Genomic DNA, 10,851 nt, shown 5'->3' with positions numbered 1-10,851 from the left:
ACCAGTGGACAAAGCTGCATCATCCTCCTTCTTCGTGCCACGCCTGGGAGCAACAGCGGTGTGGGCGCAACCCGTCGATTTCTCCCCACCTGAGCTGATTCTTCTCAATAAAGGCATTAAAAAAGGAGAAAGATCTCCTGCCCGTTTATTTCACGTGCTCTGCCACACTCACGTCGAGCAGTTTTCCTCACGCTGAGCTGGAATTTGTCTGGTTTTGCCCACGGCCACTGCTCTTCACCCCCTCACGGGCCCTGGTGTGAAAATCGCCAGCCACTTGGCTTTGGAATTCCAAAAGTTTAATGGTAATAAAATGGTTATAAAAATAGTAATAGAATTAGAGTAATAACATTTGAACATTTGAGGTTAGGACAATATGAGACAATAAAAACAAAGAGACACGGACGTCTGGGTACCTTTTTCTGGGCAACACAAGCCTGAAAAAGGATCCCCGTTAACAGAGGATCAACCCTTGAAAACAATCACCTGTTGCACATTCATACACCTCAGAGATGATGCATAAATCCCATGCAAACACAGGATTCTGGTCATTCTTTCACACTAACATAATACAATAATTATTTCAATAATAATTAGTTAATTATTGCGAAAATCCAATCACAAAATAAAGATTTTTCACACTAACATAATACAATAATTATTTCAATAATAATTAGTTAATTATTGCGAAAATCCAATCACAAAATAAAGATTTTTCACACTAACATAATACAATAATTATTTCAATAATAATTAGTTAATTATTGCGAAAAGCAAATCACAAAATACACATTTTTTACACTAACATAATACAATAATTATTTCAACACTTGCGAAAAGCCAATCATAAAATACACGTTTTTCACCCTTGGAGACACGTCTATGAACTAAGGGATCCCTGTTCCCGGTCCCGGTGTGTCCCGGGCTGTGTCCCGGGCTCTGACCCGGCTCGGCACGGCTCGGCCCGGGCTTTGCGGCAGTGCCGTGCCGCCTCGGTGCGCCGTGCCGCTTTACGGCGGTGTGGCGCGGCGGCGCTTTGCGGCGGTGTGGCGGCCCCGCGCTGACAGGTGCGGCGGGCGGGAAGTTGCTGACTAAGGCGGGCCGGGCCGGGCGGGGACCGGCGGCAGCGGCGGCGGCTGCGAGGGGCTCCCGAGCGGCTCATGGGGACGGCGGCGAGCCACAGCAGCGAGGAGGAGGAGGAGGGCGCCGAAGAGGGCATGGAGGGGGCGGGGGGCGCGCCCCAAGCCGGCGCGGCCGCCCCGGCGCTGCCGCCGGCCGAGGTGCTGCTGGAGCAGGCCCGGCTGCGGGAGGCCACGGCGCGGCTGCGGGAGGCGGCCCTGCCCGAGCCGCTCGTGTCGCGGCACCACAGCGCGCTGGTGCGCTGGCTGGAGGAGCGGCTGAGCCGCGGCGACGAGGCCGTGAGCCTGGAGCAGTTCTGCGAGGTGCTGGAGAGCGTGTCCCGGCTGGCGGCCGGCTCCCGCGGCGAGAGCGAGGAGGTGAGGCCGGCGGGGAGCGGCGTCCGCAGGGGCCGGGGGCAGCTCGGGCCGGGGGAACCGCGGGGACCCTCTCCCTGCAGCCCCTTCAGCAGAGTCCAGCCTGGCCTCGGGCGCTGCCGGGGATGGGGGACCCTGCGGGGATCCGCTGTCCGGGCCGGGGGTGGTCGAGTGTCCCCGAGTGTCCCCGAGCCCTCGCTGGCACCGGGGCCGTGGCCGTCCACACGACCCGGGAGAGCCCGGACACGCGTCCTGGTACGCGGGGAGGGCCAGGCCAGAGGGTTCTGCAAGGCTGGAAAAGCGGCTGCTGCTGTTGATAGACAGCCTGCCAGCTTCCAGATATCCCTTTTTAAAAACTTATGTCGGTTATCAGTGATCGTGCTCAGCAGCCGCTTTATAAAATGGGTGTTTACAGCAATATTTCTGCTGTTGCTGGTGCTGCTGAGAGCTCCGGTGTGGTGGGAACACGGGTAGGAAATCCTGCCTCAGTAATTCCTCTAGATACTTACAGCGTTATCAGCAAGTCAAAGTTTACCACACTGGGTTTCATTGTAGCTTTTTTAAAGCAGCAATGATATTGTCAAGCATTTGTTTTATTGTAAAGTAGGACTTTTGGAAAACTTGTGAGAAAGTAGTGGTAACAGAGATCCCCTTCCACAGCCAGAAGATGTTATGGTCAGCTTTTAATGGTAGAAGAGAGTAGTTTGCTTTCTGCTGGGATTTTCAGTTTTCCCCTTCTGTGGGAAAGGACATGGAGAATTTAATGTCTAGAACACTTTAGCTTTGCTCTGTAGCAATCCAAAATGCAGCAGAATACCCTGTTGGGAATTCCACACTCCCTTGAGAAAGTGGCTGTGCCTAAATTCCTTAGTGCAAGCAGTTCCTGAGGCTCAGCAGTCACTTCCTGCTGTCTTTGTTTTGGAGCAGAACAACTGTGTAAACTGTTAGATCACACACACACGCCTCAAATCAGCGCTGACAGGTGGGCAAGGCTCCTGGAAACTGGAAGGAGATTCATTTTCATGGCCAGATAGGTGTGTTTTTACCAGACTGGTTTAAGTAGCTTGGTGAAATGCTGCCTCCACTTGCAGTTCCTTCACCAGAAGAGCAGTAAGAAGCACATCTTCATCTGTAACAGCAGCAAGGGTGAAATGAGTCCAGTGGGGTTCTTCCTGTTGGCACAAACAGCTGAGCTTTGTGGGCTGCAGAAATATTTTGAGGATTGTCTGTATTTCACGTCCTCCTTTGCATGAGGAATCTATTTGTTTTGGTTTCATTTCCTGCTCTAGGGAGTGGGGAAAAAGCTTGTCACAGGATTCAGCGTCACATCTGCTCTGCCCTGCAAATCGAGATCTTGAGGGCTCTGTGGAAAACCTTGATGTCATCATTTCTGGCACTAACCCACGAGCTGTGGTGTTTGAGCTTTCCTTTCACTCTGAGGAGAAGTCAGTTTAGGGGTGGCCATCAATAGGTTTCACTTTTTAATGTCTGTAGAGTCCTGTCTGGCACAGCCCAGGCTTGATCTGCTCTTTCAGTTTCTCTGTTCTCAGTGCAGGGCTTTGAGCACAGACTTCAAATGTTTTATGAGCAATGTTTAAATGCAAAATCTGTTTTCTATATGAACTGAATCTCTGAATCCTTCTTGGTACTGCTTCAGCAGTTGTCATGTCATGTATCCAGCTTTGGCTGGCAACATTAATGCTGCAGTTCTCCTGAGAGCAGAGGGTGAAATGCAGAGTTCTCCCAGGTCACTTTTGAGATACCTTGTTGTGCCATCCAGCTCCTGAGCTGTGAGATGAGGGGCTGATTTTTCCATGTGCCATATTTCCAAGCAACCCTCTCACCCATCATTTCCCATGAAAGATGTTTCTCACATGATTCTTCATGTTCAGGGTTGAACTGTGTGGAGTTCCTGCATTTATTTAGGAATAGGATGCTGCTGAGTTGTATCATGTCCCAGTCCTGCACACAGCTCAAAAATTCTTTGAGTACAGGCTGACACTCTCTTTTCCCCCCCCACTTTTTTTCCTCCCAATTACACAGGACAGCAGTGGACATTTTGTATGTTTTTTGTTAAATACAGAGTTTAAGTTATACAGAACAGTCAAAAAATAATTTTAGATTTCTAAGTTTGGTGCAATCTCCTGAGATCAGAGGAATAGTTTAAAAATAAGATAACAGATTACTGCATTAAGCTGTGCAGAAAAGCATATATGCAGTAATCCCTCCTTATGTGAGAGTAAAAAATTTGTTTAAAGTAGGTGTCAGCAGATTCAGCCTTGTTGCCTTGTGTTTTATTGTCACCAGTAACATCACAAAACTGGATCAATTTGTAGTTCAGTAATTGTGCAGTTTCACTTCAGATATGAGGAAAAATGGTGAGAATGATGTGGTGTGAAACTGTACATTGAGTTGTTTTGACAACTGAGTTATGTCTGTTAGAATTAATTCCCTCTGTCTTGTTGTCCTCAAGCAAAGGTGTTGGGTTTTTGTCTTGGGACCTGCCCAGTGCCTGGGCTGGACTGGCCCTGGTGCCTACTGGTGCTCAGCACCAGCTTTGCTGCTCAAAATAATTTTTTTAAGGTGATCATTATTAGCTTGGGTTCAGCTGTGTGTATAATAAGACACTATAAAGTTTCCAAGCTCAAATCCAGCTCTGTGCCACAGAGGTGCCATGAGAGCTTTAGTCAGCTAAAACACCGTGTTTCAGTTCTGTTGTCTTCTGAGGACTTTGCTCTCGTTTTACTGGGGTAATTATGTCATGGTTAATTGGCAGGTTATTTTGAGCTAATCATTTCAGGCTGCTACTCTCTAGGATAGCACTGTTAATGGTACATCAATCTGATAACAAACCAAGAGAGGGAAGCAGGAGTTTTCTCCTGAGCAGCAGCAACCCCTTGAGTCAGACACCTGTGAGATCACCTGTGCTTAGAGACCAGATTTGCTTGCTTTGTGTGGCTGAGCTTGGAATACAAAGTTCAGGGCAGGGAGACTCAAGTCTTGCTTGTAAAGAAGTGCATTCTTTTGGAAGTGCATTCCCAGTTTAGATGAAAAAGCTGGATACTTCCTGAATTTCTCTTTTGGAACAAGTTCCATATACAAAGTTCAGGGCAGGGAGACTCAAGTCTTGCTTGTAAAGAAGTGCATTCTTTTGGAAGTGCATTCCCAGTTTAGATGAAAAAGCTGGATGCTCCTGAAATACTGCATTTCTCTTTTGGAACAAGTTCCATTTTTAGCAGTTAAACAGAAGTTTGTTTCAAAATTAAATCTCATTGTGAAAATATAGCCAGTCAATATAGTGTCAATGAATCATGAGTTCTCTGAAATAGCTAGTTGAAAAAGCTGGATACTTCCTGAATTTCTCTTTTGGAACAAGTTCCATTTTTTAGCAGTTAAACAGAAGTTTGTTTCAAAATTAAATCTCATTGTGAAAATATAGCCAGTCAATATAGTGTCAATGAATCATGAGTTCTCTGAAATAGATAGTTAAAGTAAGTTACATTTATGAGCTTAGTTCTGATTTATAGGCTCAGCTGAATAAAAATACCATGTACATTTGTTAGTTCAAAGTTGTGAAATATGAGTTACTTTTGTACATGCTCAACACAACTTTTTATATTAAAACTTTTGTTAAGGTCAAAGTTAATAAAACTGCTAGTGGTTCTCTTCAATAAAAAAAATCCCAACCCTTTTCTTACTCTCTCCACTGTTTTCAAAAATACTTAGACAAACTATATTAAATTGATTTTTGGTGTAGGGGGACAGTTTATGGAAGGAAAAATCAAATGAAAAAATATTACTGTTCTTAGGACAATTTCTTAAATAAAGAAAATATGTAAACCCTGAAGGAATTTGAGTGGATGCAGTGAGAGAGGGATGGGCAGTGATGAGTAATTGAAGGCGTGGTTTTTGGAACCAAAGCACCCTTCAGCTGAGGAGCTTTTTGCTAAGCACCTTCCTCACAGTCCCAGCTACCCATGGATGGATCCTGCTGATTCACTGGTGTTTATGATGGGCTGTCTCCACCTAAGCATGACTCCAGCTGACTTTTATGGGAAGGCAGTGCAAATACCTTCAAACTTGCTAAACACTGCAGATTTCCAGCCAGCCTGCTTCCTCTTACCACGAATCCAATACTTTGGGGAATGGATTCTTTTGATTTTGTTTTAATAGTGTTACAACATTTGTTGCTATGGTTTCTATGAAATATCTTGCTTTAAGGAAATATGCTGAATTTTTTTTTTGTTACTCCTCAGGCCTTTGCACAGTTTGATGCTGAAGGAGATGGCACTGTTGATGTGGAGAATATGCTGGAGGCTCTCAAGAATTCTAGTGGAGCAAATCTTCAGGGGGAGCTGAGCCATGTAATCAGGCAACTGCAAGCTTGTTCACTGGTGCCAGGTATGAGAGCAGAGTGTTGGAAGGAAGGGTTTCCCAAGCCCTGCCCCAGAGAGGAGGTGCTGCCTCAATAAATTGCTTTAATAGCATTGCTTGTCCTAATCTTATCAAAAACACTCTCCAGAAGGTTCTTGGTTCTTTAGTGTCAGGCAAGTGGAGTTGTTGTAAATTAAACATTTCCCAGAATTGCATGCAGAACTTCCTTTCACAAATAACCACTGTTCCCTTTCTGTGTGACTGGGGAGTGTCTTCCCCCTGTTTGGTTCATCTCACAGAGAGAAAATGTACCTTGCAGAATTTTGGTGAGTGCCCAGCTAATGCAGTCTTGCACTTGGTAACTGGAGGAATAAATCCTCCATGGAGTCTGTTCCAGGGATGAGTCACATATTTTATATTGTTACTCAGCATCTGAAATCCTGATAAAACATAATTCAGGTTTTATGGTTTATAGTTCAGAAAGTATCAGTTTCAGAATTTGATTTCTGGGATAAGTGTCAGTTACTGGCTTTTCTTCCAAGCATTTGATGATAAGTAGCTAAAGGGGATTTGCCTTAAAGGATCAGAAAAGAAACTAGAATTTGCTGCAGAGTATTCAGAGGAGAGGACTTGGAGAGTACTGCTCACTGCATGTAAATGCCCTGGGATCCAGGTGCCAGTGCTCAGGAGCTGACATTTCTGACCAAGTTGGTGGAAAGCATTAGGAATAATCCACAATTCCAAAGGGAAAAGCTCAGTGTAGCTCAGAGTGAGTGACTGTTAACCAAGTAGCAACTGCTATTTGGTTAACAATCTACAACTAGATTTTGCTTAACAATCTACAACTTAGATTTTGAAGGTAAGGGTTTGGGGCAGCAAAATAAAAATAAGATTTTTGGTAGTTGTTTTGAACTCCTTCAGGCATTCAAATCACTGGCAAAAATATTTTCCTGCACTTTTCCCTGCTGTAGAGGTTGCAGATCTGAGCTACATCCTCTAATAGTTTTACATCCTTCTCTCATTGTGGTGCCAAAGGAAATGATGTCTCTTTCTAGGGTTTATTGATATATTTTCTGAGTCCAAAGAGCGCCTGGGCCTCCACGCCTCGATGATCCTGAGATTCCTGCACCGGAACCGCATCTCCAGCACTGCCATCCCCTACCCAGTGCTGGAGTACTTCAACAACATCTGCACCATGCGCTCCTCCGTGCTCAAGGATTCTTTGGACCGGCTCCTCCTCAAGGAGAGAGGTGGGCAATGTCTTCCCTTCTTTTTCAGGGTGTGGCCATGGCTTTGGAAAAGAGACTGCAGATAAAATGAAAAGCTTTCTTGACTATGGCACCTCTAAAAGGCCTCATGTTTTATGAAGTTACTCTGCATGCTTCTGGGGATTTTTGTTGGTTTTTTGAAGCACATAAATTGTTTTCTGAACTACCCAGCAATCTGAGTAACACTCTGAAATGTTCTTATCTTTCTCCTGGCCTGTTCCAGAATCGATAGTTACTCATTTGTGATATTCTGTATTCAGTCAAATATCTCTATTAGTTGCTAGAAATTTAGTTTCCATGTGAAGGTGGATGTTTTATGAAGTTGACTGTTCAGTATTAAAAGATACTTTATTATTTTGGACTGGAGGTGATGAATATTATACTGCATCTCTGATGGGACTGGCCTGGTCCCTGTGGGGAGGGCTCCTTTTCTTTACAGCTTGACTAGAAATCTTCAGATTTCTGCACTTCTATTGAAATAGATCAAGTTACATGGGAAAGAGAGTGCTTTGTTCTTTCCCTAAAATACAGGAATTGCAGTTTTCTCTGTTGTAATTTACTTTTGCCTTTCATCTGTTTGTATTTGGGTACAAAAATAATAAAGCAGCATTGAGGCCAGTAATGAAAGGGATAGATAAGGCTATTGAACTCCAGGGAGTGGAGATGTTTTCATACTCAGAGTGGTAGATGGAGATTATTGCAATTTCATCTGAAATGAGACTTTGCTGTCTCCTAGTTCCTGTCAGAAACAGTCCTTCAGGGCTGTGTTCTGTGCCAGCAAGTTCATTTGTGTGAGACAGTTCTTACAAAGGTATAACAATACTCCAAACAGCCAAAGAAAAATATTCTGAGTGGTTTCTTTGCAGAATACCCCAGTGATCTGAATGGCAATCAGGAGTCAGACAAGCTGAAGTCTGTCACAAAGTGCTACACACACATCGAAACCTCCTCCAATTCCGCCGATATCGACAAGATGACAAACGGAGAAACTTCCTCCTTCTGGCAGTCGGACGGGAGCGCTCGATCCCACTGGATACGGTGAGCTCAGGGCTGGGGCTGGGGGCCCTGGGCTGGCAGCCACGGGGGTTGTGCTGGATTCATCCTGCCTGGATGCCAGGGGCCCCCAAGGCTGCTCCAGGACTCCCCTCCTCAGCTGGGCAGGGGAGAGAAAATGTAACGAAAGGTTCTTGGGTCAAGGACAGGGAGAGCTCTGTCACCAACTGCCATCACAGACAAAACAGACCTGATTCAGGGAATTTAGTTCAGTTTATTAAATGAGGGTGGGGTTAGGAGAAACAAAACCAAATGTTCCCCCTCTTCTTCCCAGGCTTAGAGAAAAACGGAAGGGAAATGATCTCCTCCCCTCCAGAGGCGCAGGGGGATGGGGAGTGTGGGCTGCACTCAGTGCATCACATGCTGGCTCTGCCACTCCTTCCTCTTCAGGGGCAGGACTCCTCACATGCTTCCCTGCACCAGTGTGGGGTCCCTTCCATGGAGCTCCCTCCAATTGCTCCAGTGTGGATCCTTCCCATGGGGTGCAGTTGTAGAATCACAGAATATTGAGTTGGAAGGGACCCGCAAGGATTGTCAAGTCCAGATCTTATGCATCACATGCTGGCTCTGCCACTCCTTCCTCTTCAGGGGCAGGACTCCTCACATGCTTCCCTGCACCAGTGTGGGGTCCCTTCCATGGAGCTCCCTCCAATTGCTCCAGTGTGGATCCTTCCCATGGGGTGCAGTTGTAGAATCACAGAATATTGAGTTGGAAGGGACCCCAAGGATTGTAAAGTCCAGATCTAACGTGAATGGCCTCTATGGGGATCAGTCCTTCAGGAAGAAGCTGCTGCAGCATGGGTCCCCCATGGGATCACAAATCCTGCCAGCAAGCCTCCTCCAGTGCACACTGCTCTCCCCATGGGGACAAAGGTCCAGCTTCCAGCAACTTCTCACACCCTGTAGCCCCTGGCTGCTAAAACCCAATACAGGTGTAATTGAAAACAACTGGAATTAATGAGTGACAGGTGAATACAGACAAAAGCAGAAGTCATTGATCTCTGCATAAAATTTAAAAGCCTGACTGCCAAATAAAAGGTCACCTGTAAACTGCCTGTATCTGCTGTTGTGACACAAAGCCTTGTTGTACAGTGAAGCTTTCCAAGCTGTAATACAGATGCAGTAGTTGGTACTTGAATAGAAACACTTTGCCATTGTCCAGGATGTTCCATGAAACAGAAATGCTCAATGAAACAGAAATGTTTAGTGGTGTTTTTAGTGGTAGATCTGTGAATGTGTGCTTCAAAGCAAAAAAAAAAACAAAACTCATTTTGGTCATTATTAACATTGCATTTTTATTCTTGAGGAATGAATTCTCAATTGAAAATATAAATAGAAAATTCTACAGTCTCTCAGAGGCAACTGTTTTCTAAATCAACTTTCTAAACTTGTTCACCATGATATGGTGTTAAAAACACCTGTGAAGCATTAGGTAAATTTCAGAGCATTTATTTGTGTTTGTAGAGGAGGAAATGAATAATAATAAGGAGAAAAATTAATAATAATGATAAGAAGGAGGAGGAGGAGGAAAATGAATAATAACATAATATCTATTATATATACACATGTGTAATGTTATGATATAGAACAATAAAAGCACAGTGCTTGACTTACCTTCTCTTTGCAAGAACCGTTTTCTCTTCTTTGCTTTGCAGTTTAAAGATGAAACCAGATGTGGTTTTGAGACACCTGTCCATTGCAGTGGCAGCTAATGACCAGAGTTACATGCCACAGCAGGTCACGGTGGCAGTGGGAAGGAATGCCAGCAGTCTCCAGGAGGTCCGAGATGTTCACATTCCAAGCAATATCACTGGCTACGTAACACTGTTGGAAAACGCTAACATTAGTCAGATGTGTGAGTCAATAAAGATACCATTGGGATACTGCTTTGCTGCTTTTTGCAAGGTGAAAGGTTGGGTAGATCATGGAGAGATGTGGTGAAGTGTCAGTCACCAGGGGTGACACTTTGGGCCTTGTCCTTGGGTCAGAGAAATTGTTTTAATTCTGGTTTAATTTCTAGCCTGTAAAAGAGTCTTCCAAGCCTTTCTTGTGGTCTCTGTAAAGTGGGCTAAGGGTTGAAGAGAAAAATTACTAAAGATGCAGTTTTAGCCTTCCAATGTGAAGACATGGGGCAGCTTCAAAATATCCTTGCTTGCAGAGTGAAAGCATATGTTGGCTGATAGTATCTAGCAAAAAATCTGCTTTTTTTTTTTTTGGTACTGAAACTCTGAAATTGGTCCAATGTAAGGCAGGTTTTATCCTTTTAAATATGTTATTTTTGATTCTGGTAGCTCTGTGGGTGCTATATTGGAATCAATCAAGAAAAGCTGCTCCTTCCTAAGATGGTTTCTGCAGCTTCAGGAATTTTGTCCCTTCAGTTCCAAAAGATGCTTTTCCCTGAGAGGAGCTTTCAGTGCCACAGAAGTGGACAGCAAGGATATTGTTCCTCAAAAGTAATCAGTTATGCCATCTGTGCAAAATGGTCAAGAACTTGTATGAAAATTTTTATGTAACTTTAAACTTTGCCTTTGGGCTTTGCTCCTTTTCCCTATTATCTCCACAACCACTTGCTTCCAAGACACTTCCTGTATATCTAGGTAGGAAGGTACAGTGAAATAATCTATTTTCCACTTTGAGGATATTTTAATTTTTCCTAGTTTCTAGGA

General features: G+C 44.6%; 1 protein-coding gene across 2 annotated transcripts in view; it reads left to right on the top strand.

The window, feature by feature from the left end:
• Positions 1-1,058: 1,058 nt before the first annotated feature.
• ZZEF1 (zinc finger ZZ-type and EF-hand domain containing 1) overlaps positions 1,059-10,851 on the top strand; it is a 35,791-nt gene continuing 25,998 nt past the window's right edge. For both annotated transcript variants that reach the window (XM_039705778.1, XM_039705779.1), the window contains exons 1-5: positions 1,059-1,493; positions 5,747-5,891; positions 6,920-7,114; positions 7,999-8,170; positions 9,841-10,040. In XM_039705778.1, coding sequence (XP_039561712.1) covers positions 1,158-1,493; positions 5,747-5,891; positions 6,920-7,114; positions 7,999-8,170; positions 9,841-10,040 — 1,048 coding nt within the window. In that variant the 5' untranslated portion in view covers positions 1,059-1,157. The remainder of the gene's footprint in view (positions 1,494-5,746; positions 5,892-6,919; positions 7,115-7,998; positions 8,171-9,840; positions 10,041-10,851) is intronic.

Source organism: Passer montanus, unplaced genomic scaffold (assembly GCF_014805655.1).
Source record: "Passer montanus isolate IOZ18808 unplaced genomic scaffold, ASM1480565v1 scaffold184, whole genome shotgun sequence".
Classification (NCBI taxonomy): Eukaryota; Metazoa; Chordata; class Aves; order Passeriformes; family Passeridae; genus Passer; species Passer montanus.
Note: the sequence above shows the minus strand (reverse complement) of the source record. Positions and strands in the feature narration are given on the sequence as shown.